The following is a 23,289-nucleotide window of genomic DNA, read 5'->3' as shown; positions in this document are numbered from 1 at the left end:
TCTGTCTGTTGTCTGAATGTGTCTTTCTTTCTGTTCAGACATCATATATTTTCGTGGTGAAGGAGATGAAAGATTAAATCTGTGTAGACTGTAAAAACCTACTTTGCACTTGAAAGCTGCTGCCTTTGAGTGGTGGTGTGTGCGAGAGAATACGGAGGTGTTTTTAAGTCCCCACAGCAAAAGAAGAACTTCTAGAAAGCAAGGCAGCAAAGTGAACTCTAGGGAGCTTGTGTGTTCTGTGTATTTGTCGCTAGATGTAGGACTGTTCTTGTATCCAAAGATTACCTCGCCAAATCTCTTGGGAAATGGCAACAAAAATATACTAATAAAACAAAAGATGAAAACAGGTTTTCTCAGAAATGGAAGCCACTCTTTGTCTTAACGTAGTGGAATTTGAAAGCAGTTTGCACTTATTATGCATGTTAGAGTGATAAACATTTTGTCCTATCAATATGTGCTATAAGATAAGAATGCTAAAGGCAAAGGAAGACAGATATGAGAGTCTTAAACAGAATGTGCAGAAAGAAAAACAACTGTTTTCTCTTAGAATAAAGAAAACCGAGCTCTTTACCAAAAAAGTAGGTTTTGATGTTTTTTCCAAGGATAGACTAGACAAGTATAGATGAGCAAACCGGATTTATCATCAGATGTTTTCCCAGAGTGAACTTCTAATGTTTCCTCTGCCAGCATCACATGTTGTTACACTTAATTCACACTGAAAGATGCGCATTAGGGCCAGATGTGCTTACAGATGGATTAATGAAGTTTGCCATGTTGTCGAAAGATCATTGTAGTTCCTGCTGAAGAAAAGCTCATCGAATTAGGCCCATCCGTTGGATTATGTGACCCAGATCCACCTTGGCTGTGTTTCAGCACATACTCGAGTGCTAGTGATCATGGACGTGATTGCTGTGGAAAAGCCGTTCAAGTTCAAGCTCAGTATACTTGACAGGCTCACTTTCCATATCCTTTATAATCTCATGTGCTTTTCTGTCATTTCAGACAGTTTCCAGACCGCCACATATTCATCCTCCATCCTCTAAAGTCTCCCTTCATACATCAGTGCCTATTGTACGCTCTTATGTCCTTTTTGATCGAACTTGGATGCATTTTGAAGTTAGAGGACAACCAAATAATTATATTAGATACTTCACCCAGAAATTAAGTTAAATTTAATTTAGATATTTTACACAATTTCAGACCATCCAAAATGTAGATTAGTTTCTTTGTTTCTGGGACGAGAATTGGAGAAATTTAGCATGAGGTCACTTGTTAACCAATGGATCCTCTGCAGTGAATGGGAACCGTCAGAATGAGTCCAAACAGCTGATAAAATCATAAAGCACTTTGCTTTTTACTTCACAAGACACAAGACTTGTGAATTATTGTGATACTTTTATCAGCTGTTTGGACTCATTCTGACGGCACCCATTCACTGCAGAGCATCCAGTAAGTGAAATAATGTGACATTTCTTCATATCTGTTCCAATGAAGAAAGAAACTCATCTATATCTTAGATGGGCTAAAGGTAAGTACATTTCGAGCAATTTTTAATTCTCGGATGAATTATTCCTTTTAATAGGTATTACTGTTCTGAATATATTGTCAACTGTATACTATTTTTAAATATCTCATTATATGTAATATCTCATTGAAGTAATTTTTGATTTTGTTGTATTTTTACTGCAATTACGAGTGATATCTTGTGGTCAAATGCATTGTGGGATACACAGTTCTGTCTGTTCATTTGAGTATCCCATTCCTACGTATTGCTTCCTTTCAAATATAGTAAGTAGTATGTCTGAACACATCCTCGTTCTCATCTGAATATCACTGAAAGACGAGCTGAAATGAATCAACTACGGCTTGATTTTGTGAGTCTGAATGATTCTGATCGCTGAATAGAGAGATACGGCATGAATAGAGGTTGTCCCTCAGCACAAATACCCAGAGTGCTCTATCAGAGCTGAAGAGTTGATGGCTGGTTATCAGCCTGTCGTATCTTGCAGTCCTGACATGCTCCGTCTGCTCAGCCGAGAGTTCTTTTCATGTTTCTGACTTCAAGTACACGAACAAGCCTATTAAACATGTAATGTCTCTGAAGCATGTAATCTGATTTGGTACATAAGTTTAACATGATGGATCAGTCCCGCAGGCGGATGAGGGCTGATGGTGTATCTCCTCTCAAACACACACACACACACACACACACGCTTGCACAGTAGAAGGTTTGCATTAGAAACAGCAAAACACTTTGCTTTACGTTTGAGAAATGATGAATTTAATCACCTGGAGGCTTGAGTTGATGCAATATAAACACACAGATGTGTATATAAGCGTTTGCTCATTTACACGTCTTCTGATGAAACTGAAGGCTTTTAAAATTACTGTATGAATCAGAGAATAAACATTCATGTGAGCCATTACTCATTTTTATTGCACACCGACATTATTTTACACACACACACACACACACACACACACGCTTAAAATGAGGAGCGGAAAAGGATCTGTCATTTTAGAAAAATGGGTGAGCTCTTGAAAACAAGATAAAAAGGACAGTCTTCTGCCTCTCTGAAGTTAGATATGAAAACTTTGGCCCTGTGGAGAGACGTATGATCATTACTTGTACATTAAAAACAGCTATTTGCTGCCCATCATTTTGTAACTGGTCTTTTTTTTTTTGACAAAGGTTGTAATGTACTTAATTTTATTATTAAGAGTGTTTCATAAGAATGGTTTTGTGATGCCTCATGCTGTAAGTTGCATATGAAAACATTAAAGCAGAGATGTTTTAAACTACAGTAGCTAAAAAACTAAACAAAAAACCCATTGTTTTTGTGAATCACTTCAAACTGTCAGCTTCAGTGAATCAATACAAACTCAGATTCAAGGATTCATCTGCTTCACCACTCAAAAATGTTCCCAGCATTCCCCATTTTTAATAGGAAAATACACACACATTAATTTTCAAACGTTTGGAATGAGTAAGACAATGTGTTTGAAACAAGTCCCTTATCCTTACCAAGGCTGTATTTATATGATTAAAAAACAGTAAAGACATTATTACTGGGAAATTTTATTTAAAAAAAATTATTTTGATTATATTTTACATGTAATTTATTCCTGTGATGTCTTCAGTGTCACATGATTTTTTAGAAATAATTCTAATATGCTGATTCGGTGCTGAAGAAACATCTATTATTAATATTCATGTTGTAGATAGCTGTGCTTTAATAGCTCTATGGAAGCCATGATACATTTTAATGTTCTTTTTTTTGAAATATATTCTTTTATTTTCATCATGCAGTAAATATTCTGAATCTCTGAGGATTGCTAAGTCACTGCGCTGTTTCTAGTAGGCGTTCCAACTCTGAACTGTATCGAATGTCTCACTTTCCTTTCCCTTAGTGTACTGTTTTGGCACAAGAAGTATCTATCTCTCCATAGCTGGAGTATAATAATGTAATTGATCGCTTCTGTAAGCAGAGATATGTGAAGATACACAACTCCCCTGCAGAGATGAGCTTTGTCACATTGAATATTGATCTTCCTGTCTAAAGTCCTCTGTGGATGAGAAAGTTCTGGAGCGCTGCTCCTCTGCTTCCTCTACTGTATTTCAGACTCCTTTTATCAAAATGTTTGTTTTTCTGTGGGGTAAAGATTATTTTCTTTAGCAGCTTGGCAGAACAATGTTTGCTGTAGGTAGACAAGTATACGCCTACTGAAGTGTGCACTGCTTAAGTTGTGTAAGTTGTTTTAGTACAAACAATACATTCAGTATATACAGTAGCAAGAATGGTGTTCACGCTGTTTATAAATGGCCCTTAACGGCATAAAATAACATAGTGGTTTACATAACCCTCATTCCCTTTATTTTACGTTTTTTGAGTAAAAATTTAAGTACACTTACGTACTAGGGATCGTTCAACCAAAAATGATTATTCATTAAATTATTAGTCATTAATTACTCATCCTCATGTCTTTCCAAACCTGTAAGACATTTGTTTATCTTCTAAACACAAAGTAAAATGTTTTTTAAATAGACAGAATTGCAACTGACACATTCAAGGCCTAGAAAGGTACAGTAGTTAGAACATTGTTTAAAAAATCCATGTGACATCAGTAGTTCAACCTTAATTTTATTCAAAAAGAAAATAAAAATGACAGAATTTAAATTTTTGGGTGAACTATCTTTCCCTTTCTAAAATGTGGGTTTGGTAATATGTTTATAAAGTAATCTCTTTTGCTCAACAAGGCTGCATTTCTTTGATTAAAAATACAGTAAAATTTACATTTTGTAATATTTTATCACAATTTAAAATAACTTGTTTTTATTTTAATGTATTTTAAAATGTAATTTATTATTGTGTGATGACAAAATTGAATTTTCAGCAGCATTACTCCAGTTGTCACTGTCATATGATTCTTCAGAAATCACTCTAATATACTGACTTGCTGCTTAAGAAACATTATTATCAATAATAACCAAGATGCATTTTTAATTATTTGATTTATAGAAAGTTCAGAACAGTGTTTCATTGAAATTGAAATGTTTAATATTAATTATTATAACTATTTTTACTGCCACTTTTGATCAATTGAATCTGTCCTTGCTTTTATTTTTCTTCTTATTTTTTTATTTTACCAAGCCCAAACTATTGAATAGTGGTGTATAGTGGGAGTCTTGATTTTATTTATTGGAATTTAATTGAATCTTGAGAAATGTTTCTTATTCTAAGACACTTTATTATGTGGGTGAAGACTTTTTGTCTTCACCCACTGAGCCATAGTCAAGTCAGTAGTCAGAAAAGCCATTTTAGGCTTAAAAGTTCTTACATTTTATATAATATTATAATTGTTTATTGTTTTTTTTTACACATACATTAATGAATTTCACACCATAAGATTTATTATGAAAATAAGAAAATCCAGTTTGATGGCATGATTGTGTCAAAATGTTTCATCCAAAAGTAGTGTTATATGCTCATATCTGATATTTTGTTGGTTTGTTTTTGACAGAAGGACATGACCCTGAAGCCTCACGAGCGGAGACAGAACCAGACAGGACCGCTGCGCAAGAAGAAGCCCGGCCGCGTGCCGAACGGGCTGAGCTTGGACCTCAACCACAACAACCACCAGCACCACCACTCTGATCAGGAGAACAACCCTCGCCTGGCCCATACGCACAGCAAGAAGAAGAAGAAACACCTGCAGAAGAAACACCGACCTGTGAGTCCAACTTGCTCTTTTCAAAAAGGAAAACGTAACACTGGGGGCCTTGTATTTGGGTGATCGGTTTCCTAAAGATTTTCCACAATGCTTTAGCACATGGTTGAGAATTTTTATTTTCTGTTAGTAATCTTAATGCTTCAACCTCCACTTGCATCTAATTACAGTTTATTTCAATGATGCGCTTCTGTGTCAGTGTTTTTATGAATTTCTTTACTAAATTAAATTATTATTAGAATTTGAGATTATGTTATGAGTCATGTTAATTTCACAAAGCCACGTATAATGCCAGTCCGTCTTTGCTGACAATGACTGAACAACAGAAGAGGTGCCACAATCTGACTCCATTAAGGCGGAGCTCATTTGAATCGAGTAATTGCCGCTGATCATTAGCCGTCTCTGAAGCAGCCGAAGACTTATTACTGATCTAATCAGAGGAGTTCATTAATATGACACCAGGTTTTACAGGCAGGCTGGGGGTTTGTTGGGTCTTGCTGACATTACACAATGACAGAAGTGTGGACTGATTTACAAAAAGTGCCGAAGTGGGGAGCGAGAGAGAGAATAATAGAGATTGTGTCCTCTAAGATTAGATGTGTAAAGACACTGCTGATTAATTCTGTCATTAAGGATGAACGAGAAGAGGACGGGCTCCAGCTTTTTTTGGACTTGTTTTATTGTGCTAATTAAATTAGTCACTCTTGTTATTGTTGCTGTGTGAGGTGTTGCACTCTTGCTCTCTGTGTTTGTGTGCATTCGTGACATCCTCTTGTTTTCACTAATGAGTATTTATAGCACATTTACACAGAGGAATTGCTACTACAGAGCAAGCAATCAGATGGCCACACAATACACTGAACACATACCCATGTGCACTTAAAGAAACAGTTTACCCAAAAAGTGAAAATTCTGTCATTATTTACTCTTAATGTGATTCCAAAACCCCTATGGTTTTCCCTCTTTTTTTTTTTTGTGGAACTTACTTTTTTTTTTTTTTAAGAATGTCATGCCAGCACAATAATCCACACGACTCCAATCCATAGATTAACGTTTTATGAAATGAAAATTTGTTTTTGTAATAAGATTCATGACATTCAGACTAGGCCTGTTAGTTCTGGCTAAAATATAGGTCCACTATACAGTACATTATATTGCTTTCTTCAGTGGAAAAGTTGTCTCGTCTGAATCAGGAGAGAAATCTGCAAACAGTCCACATCAGTTCTAAACAAATATATCTTTAGATTTTGATGTGAGAACGCAACAGGGGATAAAGGTTTTCCAATGTAGTTTATTATTTTTATTTATTATAGATTATTTTGGTCAGAAGTGATTGGTTTTTACAAAAACACAAATTATTTTTTTTGCAAGGCATTAATTGATGGACTAGATTCTTGTGGCTTGTTTGTTCTTATGAGCAGTTTGGACTCTCATTCTGACGGCACCCATTCACTGCAGAGGATCCATGGTTGTATAAGTAATTCAATGCTAAATTTCCTCAAATCTTTTCAAGTGAAGATAAATCTACATCGTTTATGACTTAAATGTGAGTATGTTTTATTTTTTGGGGGTGAACTTTAAGCACAGAAAACACAATAAATGTCTCACAAAAGTGGCCCATACACTTGATTTTAAAACTTGTTAAGCCATACAGTAACTTTGTTGATCCGGGGACTCCGAATGATTCTTTCACTCTCATGAGTGCACAAGGAGAGCTTGGTCTGATGTCAAGATTTTTGAAGATGACGACCTAAATTGTAGTCTGTTCCTCATGCAATGCTGCAGCGTGGCTTTTCAAAGCTTCCCAATTCATTGTAATTGGATATGGATTGTACATTCTTTAGAATTCTCAGTGATACAGGTTTGGAACCACATTAGGGTAAGTAAATATTGACAGAATTTCTTTTTGGGAGGTGAAGTATTCCTTTAAATGCATGCTCAATGGCATGAACACACACACTTTTACCATAGATGGAAGCTGGAGACAGGAAGGGTACAGGTACGATTTGTCCTTGTTAGAGAGAGAGAGAGAGAGAGAGAGATTGCACAGCTCTCTCGTTCATCATGTGTATTCTGCCCATGGCTGAATTAAGGGCAGACAAATCCATCTCTCGTTGAGCAGTCAGAGGGAAGTGATGGCTGGGACACTTTAAGCTTTTATCAAACACCAAGGCAATGGCCATAAACTTGAGTTACGCTGGATAGTGGGGAATTAAATTCCCTTTCTTCATTGTTTCATCCACTTTCTCCCTTCGTTTCTGCCCAGCTGTGTGTGTATTTTGTGCTGCACAGGTGTGAGTTTGACATCTAGGGCATGGGCATTGCTTATGTATGTTCAATTTGAACTTTATGTTTTTGAAACAAGTCTCTTATGCTCACCAAGGCCACATTTATTTAATCAAAAATACAGTCAAATTAACAACTGTGTGAACTGTTTATATTATTGTAGTTTCTAGTTTAAAATCTGATTTCCCTCAGGGTTTTTATTTTTTCCCTAGGCCAGAGGAGCCCATCTTGCATTTTCTGCCTGTGTGTATGTGATTGTGTGAATGAGAGGATCTGTTCACAGTTGTGTGTGTGTCTGTGTGTGTGTGCCTTTACGTGGGTTCCAACAGATGGGTCTCAATGTTTCCTGCTGAGTTGACTCAGTTGACAGCTCTGACTCACCTTTATATCGCTGTCACACAAAATATTGTTCACAGTCTTGGCTTCAGAACCCTTGGCTGCCCTCTCCTGAGCCCTGAACAGCTGTCCACTACAGTGCCTGTGTGAAGAGCACTGATTTAGAAAAACGGGGGAATCTGGCAGGCGACTCTCGGGAAGGCTCATAGGAACCGGAGGAGCACTCGTATCACATACGGCCAGGAAAACATAATTATCCATCCATTCATTTTCCAAACCGCTTGTCCTATGTACTGTAGGGTTGTGGGGATGCTGGAGTCTGTCCCAGTGTCTTGGGGAATAGACAGGAAAATATGCTGGAGTTAAAGTTGACTTATAGGCTGTATACTGTAAATATTTATAAAAGTGTTAACTTATTTACCTATTTTTAAGTATAGAAAATTAAAATAGTTTATAAGCATATACTATATGTATGTATATAGGCAGTTTATGCATCAAAATGTGCATGAAAATAGATCTGTTTGATTTTTTAAGAATTTTTTTTTTTGTTAAAAAGACACTTTAAACTGATCAAGTGTGACAGTAAAGACATACCGTTACAAAAAATTTCAGTTAAAGTTTTTTTAAACTTTATATCCATCAAAGGATCCTGAAGAAATCCATATTTCCACAAAAATACATGATATGAAATGACGTGATATTGTATGTGATAATACAAAACAACACTGATAATGATAAGACATGTTTCTTGAATGGCAAATCAGCATATTAGAATGATTTCTGAAGGATCACGTGACACAGAAGACTGGAGGAATGATGCTGACAATTCAGCTCTGCCATCACAGGAATAAATAATGTTATATGTGTAATTGTAATTGTAATTTATTTATATTCATACATTTAGAATGCTTTAAATGTGATGGACAGGGGCATGTTGAGGTAGCAGTGTAGACACATTGGCTATCTAGGCACTTTCCTCTGTTTGAACTAAATCCCAGATTCACAAACAGCAGTCGTATATAAACAGAAAGCCAGCAGCAGACCCGACGCCTGACATATTACCTCCTCCTGAAAACACCCTGCAGTCAGGGAAAAGGAAACACTCAGCGGTACTCTCCACATCCACCTCTTAGTCAAGTTCTTATAGGCATGTATGACAGAGATATATGAACGAGCATCTCTCATAGCCCAGTGGTAATTAGAGGCTGCAGGAATGTGACATGTTTAGAAATATTAATTACGTGAGCTGTCGCTACCGTTGTGAAAGCGGTGTATGGTTCATATCAGCGTGTTGCGGATTTAAAGTGGCTGCCTCTAATTTGAATCTTGATTTGATAATCAAGTTACAGTATGCTAGTGTTGGTATTTACTTTCCTGATAAATTCTGGGAATATCAGTTTTAGCATGTTGATGTGAATAGCAGACAGAGGACTGGAAAGTGTCTTGTGTACTGTACTCACATGAGCACTATAGTATAGAGCCAGTATGTTACAATGATTTTAATGCACTTTTTATTTGAGCATAAAGTATTTGACAACACTTTCTTAAAGAGTGTGTCATTGGATTTGTTGTGCCAACCCTTTTCTGTTTTAATAGTGTCTCTGATTTAAACTTCAATAGCAGTGTGAACAGCCTTTAATAGCATTCAGAAGCCTTTGGTGTTAGTTCAGACTGTGTTTCAATTAATCAGTCTGAAACGTTGTGATTCAGTGACCCATAAAAAAAATGTGTGATGTGTTCCCTGGCCTTTTCACAGTTTATTTATTTTGTAAAACGTGCTACTGTTCAAAAGTTATGGCAAAAGTAGTTTCAAGGATGCAGGAAATTGATCAGAAGTGACAGTAAAGTGTGTTATAAAAGTTATGGTTTGTCAAAGAATCCTGGGAAAACCATTTTCCATAAAGATATTGATAACATTTTTAAGACTCAAGTAAGAAATGTTAAAGCACCAGATCAGCATTTTAGAATGATTTCTGAAAAATCAAAACAGAAATGAATTACATACATTTTTTTGTAAATATATTATTTATATATAATTCATAAAATTACTGTAGTTTTGATAAAATAAAAAAGTAGGAGAGACTTTTAAAACTTTTGAATGTTAGTGTATGTTGGTAAATTCTATTATAGGCATTTAAGGTTGTTTTTTTTTTGACATACAAGACATATATTGAATATTGACAAAAGCTCAGAAGAAAAATAAAGCCATGTGACCCTCCTGTTGAGAACTCATGTGGGTGTCTGAGTTCATGCACTAATCACAGGGCCATGCTCAGACGAGGTTAGCATGGATGTCATCTGCCTGGGAGGTTGTGTGTGTGTGTGTAAGACTGTGTTTATTAGTTAGTATTTGTGTGTGAATGTGAAGAGTTGTTTTTGTCAGGATATGTGTGTGTGTGTGTGTGTGTGTGTGTGTGTGTGTGTGTGTGTGTGTGTGTGTGTGTGTGTGTGTGTGTGTGTGTGTGTGTGTGTGTGTGTGTGTGTGTGTGTGTGCGTGTGTGTGTGTGTGTGTGTGTGTGTGTGTGTGTGTGTGTGTGTGTGACAGCAGTGGCATGCTGAGAGGCCCATCTGGCCAGACACAAACACACATTCTCTGGCCTTGCCGATGGGAGCTGTGTTCAGTTGTTTGTGTGAGAAATGTACACACTGTGTCACTGCCGAGGAGGACACAGGGCCGGTATTGTCCTGATCAGTACGCCCTCTTATTTACATGCGTCCCTCAAGGCGTATGTGTGAGTGGTCAGCGGCTTGCTCAGTGTCAACGTCTGCAATCGGTTAAAAATATTTGTTATTGGACATGAAACTATGATGCATTAAATTATATTTGTTTATTCCATATACAGTCTGTGTGGCCACTTAATACCAATTGCTTCAGAGAGAGACAGATTTTCATTATTTCAATTAAATAAAACCAATTATTTATTATGTTGTGGTTCCTAATAAAGTGGCCAGCCAGCTGGCTATGACTGATTTTATTTATTCACCAAAGCCAGTTTTTACTTGGTGGGTGTTAATTTTGGACCGTGTTTATATGCCTGATTGTTCATGTCAGTTATAGAGCCACTCTAACCCACAAGCATCTCCAAGGCACACATGGAAACTCTCTCTCTTTTTCCTGTTTTTCTCTTTCTTGTGCTCTCAGGTTTAGAGCGGCTTCACTTATGCCTCCATCAAAGAACACACAGACACCCAGGCACAAACACTTGCAGTGTGACTCAGATACACACACAGACACACACCTGATAAATGCTAGCTTCAGTCTTGACTCAACTCCAAAACCGAATGCACAAAAGCAGTAGTATTGTAAAGCACTTTGTTCACACTGGGGTCTGAAAAAACCCACTATATATATATATATATATATATATATATATATATATATATATATATATATATATATATATATATATATATATGTATGTATGTATGTATGTATGTATGTATGTATGTATATATATATATATATATATATATATATATATATATATATATATATATATATATATATATATATATATATATATATATATACATACACATATATATATATATATATATATATATATATATATATACATATATATATATATATATATATATATATATACATATATACATATATACATATATATATATATATATATATATATATTAGGGGTGTAACGATACGCGTATTCGTATTGAACCGTTCGGTACGACGCTTTCGGTTCGGTACGCGGTACGCATTATGTATACCGAACGGTTCGTTGGAGTAATTAATTATATTTGAAAAAAAAAAAAAAGAGAGAGAAAGAAATATAATGATATGCGTTCAACAAGGTAGCCCAATAACCCAAACAACGTAACAGGCAACGCCCCTGACACTCCCGAAGAAGAAAAAAACACCATCTTATATGTTTATGTTAGGCTACTCAGCAGGCGCTCGCTCACTCAGTACGCGCTGAAGGCTCGTTGCAAAATAGCCAATGCATTTAACAGACTAGAAATGAGAAGATCCCCCAATAACCAACAGGTCTGGTGTTTGGGTGCACTTTGGATTCCCTTTAAGCTATAATGGTGATGGCAAGAGAGTGGTGGATAAATAAACAACGGTATGTCGCATCTGCAACATGACAGGGTTACACCAGCGGGATTACAAAAAAAAAAAAAAAAAAAACAGCGGGAATATCTGGGATATATGCGTCAGTACTATCTGGGAAAAGACGAAAAAAAGGAGAAACATGCACGCAGCAAACTATCCCTGCAGCATTAAGACACTATAGCTTACAGGGAATCCAACCCAAACACCAGACCTGTTGGTTATTTTAGGATCTTATATTTCTGGTCTGTTAAATGCATTAGACATTTTGCAACGAGCTTTCAGCGCGTGCTGAGTGAGCGAGCGCCTTAGGGGCCGTTCACATATCGTGCCTAAAAACGCGTGGAAAACGCTAAGCGCGTCTTTCTCCTGAGGCGTCTGTCTTTGCTAAGCAACAATGACGTGCTCTCTCCATGAGACGCGGAAATTTCAGCGAAGGATAAATGGATTTGCAGCTCTAAAAATCGCTTGCAGTAGCTCTGCTACTGAATTTATTTCAAAATTGCAATCCATATACAACTATGATCAGCTGTTCCTTCATCTTGGCTGAGCTCTCAACGTTGTTACGGGAAAGGATGAAGCTGATTGGTTGGTTCTTGTCACATGACCCGCGGTGCGCTTGCGGCATTCTGAAAAGTTGAGATGTTTTTACATTTTGCTGTATCTAAAACGTATCGAACCGAACCGAACCGAACCGTGACATCAGTGTATCGTATCGAACCGAACCGTGAATTTTGTGAACCGTTACACCCCTAATATATATATATATATATATATATATATATATATATATATATATATATATATATATATATATATAATATGCATTACCATATCTTGTGCACACACCATGGTAGTAAACTAATACTGTATTTTTATTTCTGTGCTTGCAATGCAAAATTATTAGCATCCATTACTCCAGTTTTCATTGTCACCTGACATCAAAATATTTTGTCCTGGGCCCTTTTGAATTTAAGCAAGCCTTTTTATGAGTCACTTAAACCCCTGTCTTTGTTTTCTTTATTTCTGGCAAAGAAATTTGCCCTAATGTTGTCTTTGTGTGACAGTTACTCATACACACAGGCAGTAATAATGGTGCTAATGTAATGGTAATGCTACTTCCTGTCAGCCCCCAGCGCTTCCTTTTCCCATGAGTCTTAATGCTGTTTGACAAGACTAGGCCATGATGTCCCATCACAGTGAGGTTCTAATTTCTCCCCTTGCTCATCTCTCTCTCTCTCTCTCTCTCTCTCTCTGTTTGGAAGGGATGGAATTAGCTCTTTTTCCACTTGCCATGTATTACAACGTCTCGGCTTGACAGGATTGGGTGAAGCGTTAACCTCGCAGACAAGCTTGTTAGGCATTGTTGCGGTAGTGACTGGGCTAAAGACAGGATAATAGACGCCCTGACTGCCACCCGTCCGTCAAGTTGAGGGTGGGCAGTCCATCTGCTGAAATTAAGCGAGAGCAGTTTACCTGTTTGGATTGTTATAACGTGGACAGTTGCTGTCAGTCAGACTGCATGTGTAGCCAGTATTAATTGTACCTCAGTACAGCACTTAAAGGGCAGCATTACTAAAATTGGATGTCAGTCAAGCCAACCAACCCACTTAACTTGCCTCAAAACTAATCGTCCTTCAGGTATTTGCACACAGATGCACAAACACTTTCTTCCTATGAAGAACAATGTAAGATCTTTAATAACCATCTTGCTTAGTTACAGGACACTGAACCATTTTCAGCCAATTGAAATTTGTTTGTGGTTTGGTTTGGTTGTTTGTAGTAGAACCCTGAGTTCACTTCCTCCACTTGACTTAATGAGCTACTAAACTGAGACCATCGACAATAATTACCAGATCAGAACAAGTGTGGAGTCAGAACTGTCTCAATAAAAAGTTTTGATTATTTATGTAGTGATACACAAATACAATGCAGTTTTTTTTAACTACCAGCCACTCATTGTACAACTCTGTTCAGCTCTAAGACTGAATACATCTAAGATTTGAAATGGGTAAACCTAGGTCATTGTAAACAGAATCCTAGGTTATTTTGCTTCAAGTTTCACTCTGCTCATAATTCAACCAGGATTAATGGTTTAGTACTACAGTTCAGAACAATACAAAAAGAAGTGCTGATTTTCAAAATTACAAGTATGAAACATTTCTCTAACAGAGTTAAAAGAGATGTTTGGAACGATGCTAAACTGGGGTTTAGCACAATCTTCAAAGCCTTAAAATATTTTCTTCTATGTGGTTTATTATCTAAAAGAGTTCTGTAGTGTTCAGATGTAGTAATTTTAGATTTAAATACAGTAATCACTGTTAGTTTGTGACCTGCCGTTAAATGGTCAGTAGCTCCACTTAGCAGGTCTAAGCCTGGTCTAGATATCTGATCTGCCACGTATGGCTTGGTAGACAATCTAAGGCCTGGTAGACCATCTTTGAACAGCAACTAAGCATCTACCATGATCCAACCAATAGCTAATTTGAAGTTAAGTTGTAATGACTTTAAATGTCATTTGTAGATATAGGTTTCTAGAATGTTAAATAATGTCCATAACCACGTCAAATCATTCTTTTACTAATTTCTCTCATTCTTCTCATATTTTACAATGAGTTGCTAACCAGTATTTTCCCCAGCATTCCATTATATATGCATAAGACTTTCTTTTATTGCTTGCATTCTTAGAAATTTCAGTGGAGATATGAGTCATTGGAGAAGCTGGTAGCTTGTGGAGCTTGTGTTTGTTTTTCCACTGGTCTGGCCAAGGTTTCCAGAGTGAGGTTCTTGATCAGCTCATAGAGATGGAATTTAGCTCTCCATGCATCAACGGTTGTACATCTGGACTGGAATTGAAGCCCAGTGTTTTAGATGCCAACATCACATTTCTATAGATTCATGTGGCCTTCTTACGGAAACCCAGGCATTACTCAACACCCTTCTTGAAACCCAGATCAATTTGAAGCTCTGTCTACAGAATCTGTAGAAATAGTTAACCTATAATGTAAATGATCATAATGTCATCAAATCTGACAGGATATGTCATGGCTTTTTAAGCTCATTTTGGGATTTAAAAAAAAAAAAATTTTTTGGAAGGCAGTAGACCATGTCACAGTTTCCTTTACTGTTATAACCACCGTCATGAAAATTACAAATAATTTTAAAGACTGTTCCACCCGTCCTCTTCAGTCACAACTTATTCTCCCTGATAACAAAATTTCCCCTCTCCTCTCCAGAGTATAGTTTCCAGATTAAACTGATTTGACTGCAATTCCTGGATGCAACCTTTATTTTCATAGTTGAATTGCATTTGAAGTATAAAACTGACTAGAATAATAGAAAGAATGTGATCACATTTAAGTAATTTGTATACAAGTGCATCTCAATAAATTTGAATGTCGTGGAAAAGTTCATTTATGCCATTAATTCAACTCAAATTGTGAAACTTTTGTATTAAATAGAATCAGTGCATACAGACTGAAGTAGTTTAAGTCTTTGGTTCTTTTAATTGTGATGATTTTGGCTCACATTTAAAAAAACTCAACAAATTAGAATGCTCAATAAGACCAATAGTTGTTGGCCTTCTGGAAAGTATGTTCATTTACTGTACATGGACTCAATACTTGGTAGGGGCTCTTTTTGCTTTAATTACTGCCTCAGTTCAGCGTGGCATGGAGGTGATCAGTTTGTGGCTCTGCTGAGGTGGTATGGAAGCCCAGGTTTCTTTGACAGTGGCCTTCAGCTCATCTGCTTTTTTTGGTCTTGTTTCTCATTTTCCTCTTGACAATACCCCATAGATTCTCTATAGGGTTCAACTCAAGCACACCAACACCATGGTCATTTAACCAACATTTGGTGCTTTTGGCAGTGTGGGCAAATTAAATCAACATCTTCAAAAAGCTGGTCAGCAGAAGGAAGCATGACGTGCTCCAAATTTGACATTCCATCCCAAATCATCACAGACTGAGGAAACGTAACACTGGACTTCAAGCAGCTTGTGCTATGAGCTTCTCCACCTTTCCTCCAGACTCTAGAACCCTGATTTCCAAATGAAATACAAAACTTGCTCTCATCTAAAAAGAGGACTTTGGACCACTGGGCAACAGTCCAGTTCATCTTCTCCTTAGCCCAGGTAAGACGCCTCTGACGACAACTGTAACCAAATTCCTTGACACGTCTGTATACCTTGACCCCAGCCTCAGTCCATTTCTTGTGAAGTTCACTCAAATTCTTGAATTAATTTTGCTTGACAATCCTCTTAAGTTCTCTCGGTTGTGCATTTTTTTCTTCCACACTTCCCTTCCACTCAACTTTCTGTTAACATGCTTGGATACAGCTGGTATCTGGTAATTGCTTTATGGCAAACAGACCATTTATTTGCATTATTGCGTATCCTTTCCCCCAATTTTTTACACTTTGATTGTTTAATCTTTAATCCACATTCCTAAACAATACTTGAATTATTTGTTTGTTTCAAGTCATTTGCTTTAGGATGTTGCAACATTGCTTTTCTAGATTCACTCTCTAGGTTCGTCTCTAACGCTCACTTGTGGCTAAGATCCTTTTGGACAGCGTCAGCCTTGAGATTGATCATGTTGTTGGACAAAACATGCTGTTGGACAAAAGTCTGGCTTCTGAGGAACACAAACATGGATGTCATTATTTGTGTCTGGGTGTTTATATTAGACAATAGAAGAAGACACAGTTAATAATTTCTCACTCTCAGTGGCCACCACAGAGTGCATTTGATAACATGTTCTTCCTGCAGATGGATTTTATGGAGTACATTATCTCTAGATTTCAAGGTGGAGGAATCTCTCACAATATTTGTAATGCGATTCCCATAATCCAGTGGATATATTCAATAAATACTGATCTATCATGTGTTATCATAGCCTGGATAAGCAAGCTAGGACTTGACTGTTACACCATTATCTAACCACACTCTTAAAAACACAAGTTCTTTATTGGCATTGATAGTTACATGAAGAACTTGTTATATCCATGGGACCTTTCCATTCAACAAAAACTTCTTTAAAAATGTTTTAATGTTCTTAGGCACTGTTCACTTAAATGTTCTCTGGAGAATCCAAAATGGTTTCTCTATTGAATCGCTGTGAACACCTAACACCCCCCACCCACCCACATTTAGATATTTTAAGACCAATTGACTATTTTGAGAAAGGACTTTTTGTTTCAATGAAATTTTATAATGGGCAGGGCAACCAAGCGATTTGTTCAGCCCCCCATAAAAAAAAACATTGAAAAAAAGCAATATTATGAAATTATGGTTTGTTGCTTTGTAGTCGTGTCTTCTAGAGAGTTTGGAAATACTCTTGAATTCACTTAAGTATAACTCTCTATGTCTGAAACTAAGGGGACTTAAAAAGTAAGTTGTATCACCCTCAGGTGGATCCTCTAGACTCTTTGCTGTAAAAGAACCAGGAGGTGTATGGCACCAGGTGAACCTGTAAAGATACTATTGATCAGGTAACCATGCAGGGCTTCTTTGAGGCAATTGGAACGTGAGAGCAAAGAGAGGACATGGAGAAGCATGCTGGGCAAAATCAGAAAGAAAAAGGAAGAATGAGGTAGTGGAGAGAGAGAAGTGGACTAAGCTTTTGTGGTAAGAACAGACGGGGTGATATTTCATGTCTACTACGCATAGCACACAGAGAAACAAATTCCAGCCTGTATTCAGTACAGAGCTTCCTGCAGAGAAGCCGTTCAGAGGTTCAGGCCCTTTCTGTGCTCGTTTTGAATAGCTCCCGAGAGAGATTCTCTTCAACGATGATCAGGGAACAGGTTTCAACACTGAAATCCTGACTTGACGTATGATAAGAGCAACTGGACTATGACAAGAAAAACTGGTTTCCACAGTGGTAGAGTCTATTCTGGATGAACAAGCAAGCAAGCTCTCACCATGGCCTACATAAGTGCAACTGTATTTGGAGGTACTAAAGACACTATGTGTTGGCACTGTGGAGGTGGAAATATAATCTGTGTGAAGGTTTCTGTGTGATAGCCATAGAGTGAATGACTGATTTGGGTGTGTTCTGATATAACTCAACAAATTGGCCATAAAGTGAATTGGATTTAATAAATAAAATCTAATTATGGCCACATGACCACCACTGAGCCACAGTCATCTCTCTGTCTGACTGTCTGCCTTTTGTTTAGCTGGGACAGGTTATAAATCTAGTCACCCCTTAAAACTAAGGTTCTTCAGAGAGCAGCCCAGTGGTCAACAGCAACAACAACTACAAAAATTAATTAGATTATTATTTTGATATGTTATACCTCTCAGTTTGAACTAATCAAGTTCAAATTACTGTTTTATTGCCTTATCGCGGACCAATCGGAATTTAGGTTGCTTTAGCAATCCAAATAATTTTGACATTGTTAGTGATGATCGAGAGCTTCTATATTCTTATGATTTGTAGATGGTGAGCTACAGTTTGTGGATGTATTCAGATTTAAAATGGATTATGCAAAGCTTACTGATAAGGAATATTTGTTGCTTTATTTTAATTTGAGTTTTATTTGTTTCTTTTCCATTATTAAATCTTGTGCTATCTACTAGAACAAATACTGCTACTAACGCTGCTTCTTTTGGGGGCTCAAATGAAGGTAACACATAATTGGCAAGTCCAGAAAAATACAGCGTTGGTGAACAGAACAGCTAAATGCTCATCTGACTGCTGACAGCTTCGAGAGCTCGCACTGACCTGCACATATCACGACCATCCCCCACATCACATCCCAATAGCAATCACTAAGTTAAGTTGTTTAAATGTATTTATATGTATTTATATCATCTGTGGAAGGCATAAGATCATAACGTGTTTGTCCAATCACACACTCGGTCCAAGCGCTATGATAGGCTGTCCTAACTGCCTGCCAATGTATGTTTTTGTATACCTCCGGGCACCCAGTTCACACAGATATGATAAATCATCAGTGTGTTCCATTACGCAAGTGGTTCCTTGATGTCTCCTTAGCCCTATTCGGACGGGACTAGTTTTACAGGGTGTCATTAGAGAAATCTGTGTTTCACTGACGTACTTGGTGATTTTAATCCCGTCCGAATCTGCCATGTCTGTGTTTTTCTCACACAACCTCTGTGATAATTCCGGAGCAAATTACATACAGTTTTTCAGCAAACTCAGTATAAATAATAAAATCAAGCGTCAGATCACGTATACTGGCTATTGTAATATTAGCATCAGGTAAGATTTCTCACATTCATTCATGCACTCAGTTACATAATGTTTTAATTACAGATGTAGCTTTATGAAAATTAAACATGGGTTTAGCCTACTACAAAAAAAGGGAAAACAAGTTAAACTAAAGAAACCACACATTAAGATGGTTTTGCTATTCTAGCCATTTAGTATTTAGTATTTATTGTGTAATAATACTAATGGTAATCAATCCGAATGACTATATGCAATGCACGCATACAGAGCGCGTGATCTCTGTGACGCCCAGATGCACAAAACAGACCCTCCCAACTCTGAAATGAACACAGAGATGTTAGTGCCGTCAGAATTGGTACATGAAAATCGCAGACGTCAGGTGGTAAGAATCGAAACTCATACATAGCTTAGAAAACTAGACCCGTCCGAATAGGGCTCTTGACTCACTAATTTCAGGTCTTGGAGTCTCTGCTAACGACAGACCTGAATCGGGTGTTTGATTAAGGAGACATGTAAAACATGCAGTGTTGGGGTGCCTCCAGGACCAAGGCTGGGAACCACTGCATTACGCTATTTCAGACTGAGCGAGAATGGAGGGTGTTATTAATGTAATATTATGTGCTTTGTTCTGTAATGTTTTCTCACAGGTGAATTGAGACATGAGATAGTCTGACAGCATTACATTAAACCCTCCACCAGCGCTGTCTCTCATATAGTTGCTGGTTAGCCTCTGGTCTATCTCAGCGTGCTCATGTTTTTTGGAGGATGTGTGGCTTAGGAGAGTGATTTGCAGGGAGGGTGGGATCTTATGCTTTCAAAGCTAGCTTGCTATCGCTAGCATCTCTGAAATCACCTTACCCTACTTTTAACACATACACATAGTGTGTACTTAACATACATACACACATTAATATAAGAGAGGTGTTTTAGCATGAAATGGTCTACATGAAAATGACTAGTTTCATATATAAACACTTTTGAGCTGTGTATAGGAATCTTTTAATTATTTATATGTAATCCTTAACTGCAGATAATTACACATTACAATATAGAAAGTGAAGATGCATATACTTGTAAATATGTATTTTATGAGTGCAGAGGCTGTATTGTGTGCCTGTGGGAGAATTTTTGAGGAGTGCATGTGTTAATCTCTCTCGTACACTTGCTGCCTATAGCCACCCCCGGGCAGTCTGGGAGCCTTTGGCTACTCACAATCGATTCTGATTTATTTCCTTTAGTTTTAGTTTTTTCCCTTCTGGTCAGTAACTCTCATAAATGTGTTTACGATACTGTCACACTCTTAACTGTTTCTGGGATCTCTATCATGGATTGTTCTGTTTTACTGCCAAAATTGCTCTTCAATTGAGAATACAAAGGCACAGCAGGTGGTATCAAAGAAAATGTGCCCATAAACACAATAACAGACACACACAAGCTAAACTGGAGAGCCACGCATTGAGGTGTAAATATGTTTATCATCTCAAGTGTCCTGTTGACAGAAAGGACAGAAACATCTCCAAACAGATGTTTAGTACTTCCACTTTGACCTCCTGCTGAACTGAATTAGAGTCGCAGATTTATTGAGCTGACAGCGGTGTGTGATTAAACAGAAATGTGATGCTTTGGCACCCTCTGGTGTCCTGAGTGAAGAATGTCTTCAGCAGTGTTATCAGGATTTACCAGTATCTTTTTATCCATTTGTCTGTTGTTTATTCTTTCCTCTTTCCTTTGCTTCCTCTTTCCTTTCAGTTACTTCCTTCATTACTTGCTTCCTTATTCTTTTTTTCTTTCTCACTCTATTCTTGTTTTCCTTCATTCCACCTATTCTGTTTTCTCTCCCTCTATTTTTCTCAAGTGCTCATTGTTTTTGAAGGCAAGGTGCAGCTGTAGTCTCTCTCTGCAGTGACTGCCTTCCTTCAAATAAGTTCTCTCAATTAGTCAGCGGTCAGCTACAGACTGCTATCGCTGCTGGTATTTGCAGAGAACAGCAGCAAACATACATGAGCAAAAGAAAAGAAACAAAAAAAGCATTTAAAAATTGATTTTAGTGAGCTCTACAAATTGGTTGGTGTCTGTCATATACACCGATGCTTGGCTGAGTTTGGAAAGCAGTATATATCTGTGTCTTATTCTTCCCGAGAGACAGACTCTTCCCTGCAGCTAAACATTGCATGTGTCAGAAGTGCCTCAAAAAGACAGGCATCCTGACAGCAGGGAGTATAGTGTGTGTGTGTATGCGGTTTAGTGATTGTGTTTATATAGGAGCGATCGGGCAAGTATCATATACACACAAGAGCTTTGCAGCACCTGTCTTTCTCCTCATCTCTCAACCTTTTCAGCACCTCTCTCCCCCATACGGCCTACAGCGTCCCTCCCAGCTCCTTCTCCCCTTCCTCCATCTTCCTTTCTCTCTCCCTGATGCATTCACCCTGTCGATGCTGCACATGTAGTTCACGGGTCCGCATCGATCGCTCTGTGATAGAGGCCAGCCCTTCTCGGGCTGTTTTGCAGTGATTGCAATTGCTAAGGTCTCTTGTAATGACATGCACTCTGTCTCTCAGAAGGATGGTGTTTTTAATGCAGCAGCCCAAGATTTTACTTCCTGCAAAATGAATTTGTCTTTAAGGAAGACATATTTGGTATGAGGTTTTATTTAGCGGTGTTATTGATTGATTGCTTTTTTAAATTAGTTTTATTGTTAGTGTTGCCTGCTACTGTTGCACACACTAAGGCTGTGCCTGGGACTAGCACATTTTTTTTCATTTGTTTTCAATGTGAGTGTTGCATATTTAAAAACATCAGCAGTGGGATGAGGCAGCGAACGTCAGTATTTATTTTACACTAAGCAATAGTGCATCAAGAGTTACACAATTTTAAACGTGTGTATATATATATATATATATATATATATATATATATATATATATATATATATATATGTATATATACACACACACAAACACACACACACACACACACACACACACACACACACACACATGGGCGATATGTCCAAAAAAATGTATTACTATTATTTTTTTATATCAGTCAATAGATAATTATCACTATAAAGAAAATCTTTATTTTCTTTCAAAAGCCAGATTTTTGTTCCAAAGTGAAGGTTGTAGAAACCAGAAAAAAACTACTCTTTATGGTCAGAACTTGACAAACACTTCACATTTTTGAATTCCTTGCACTTTTCCGGTCATTTTTCCTTAACAAAATAAATGAATCTTAATATAAAAATAGATTTCTTAGTTTTTGCATGTTCTAATGAGTGATGTTGTTTCAAATCAAGAAACAGGTTTGTGTTGCCTGATTATATTAATAATAATATAACTTTTTTTTTGTCTCTTAGAAGTGCACATTTGATACTAGTAGCATCCTTATTTTTATATTGTGAAATTAAATTGTTCTGTCTTTTTACTTATTTATTATTTTATTTTGTTTTATAACCAATGCTCTTCCATAGTTGCATACATTTAGATCACAATAACCACAGTTAAAACCACACATATAGCACTTCAGTGCCATGGTAAATAAAACTTTTACTATATGGTTTCTAAATACATTTATAAACTCTATAGTTTAATCACACAAAAATACTGTAACTGTATTCTATTACTTTTAATACTACTATTATTCAAATTCTACATGAATACCCACATTTCTGACACAATTCCATGGTGCAGTTAGTGTTACTACTGTAAATCCATGTGAAAAGATGGTCATCTGTAGATTGAAAAGCCTTCTAACTGTATCACAGTGCACAGTGTTTCTCCTCTCTGTCAGCGCTGTTTCTTCTGGCTTTAAACTAGTTTAGTTCATTGCTGAATTTAAACGCTTCACACTGGATCTCACAGTGCTGTTTAGTAATCGCGTGACCGAGATTTATCAACGAGCAAAAGCATTAGATCTAGTAAGCGCGTGCTGCGCTTGAGCCAAGTAGATAAACGGTTCATATGAGTAGCGCTCTTTCATTCTGCTTTTGGCACATATTATTTCAAACATTTATCAAACTTCTGTTAAAAATTACTGCAAAATTCTGTATTAGTTTCAAGGATCAAGATTAATGTGCATTGTAAAAATTGTGTAAAATCGGACCTCTTCCTGGTACAACACTTTCCTGCAGAATCTATAAATATTGTCTTAGGTTTGGCC

The 23,289-nt window shown here is 37.1% G+C and overlaps 1 protein-coding gene across 1 annotated transcript in view; it reads left to right on the top strand.

Annotated features, from left to right (window-relative positions):
• Positions 1 to 23,289, top strand: part of LOC113097142 (autism susceptibility gene 2 protein homolog) — a 290,559-nt gene that overhangs the window by 71,766 nt on the left and 195,504 nt on the right. The window contains exon 3 of the mRNA XM_026262339.1: positions 5,023 to 5,232. Coding sequence (XP_026118124.1) covers positions 5,023 to 5,232 — 210 coding nt within the window. The remainder of the gene's footprint in view (positions 1 to 5,022; positions 5,233 to 23,289) is intronic.

This window comes from Carassius auratus, unplaced genomic scaffold (genome assembly GCF_003368295.1).
Source record: "Carassius auratus strain Wakin unplaced genomic scaffold, ASM336829v1 scaf_tig00216121, whole genome shotgun sequence".
Lineage (NCBI taxonomy): Eukaryota > Metazoa > Chordata > Actinopteri > Cypriniformes > Cyprinidae > Carassius > Carassius auratus.
Note: the sequence above shows the minus strand (reverse complement) of the source record. Positions and strands in the feature narration are given on the sequence as shown.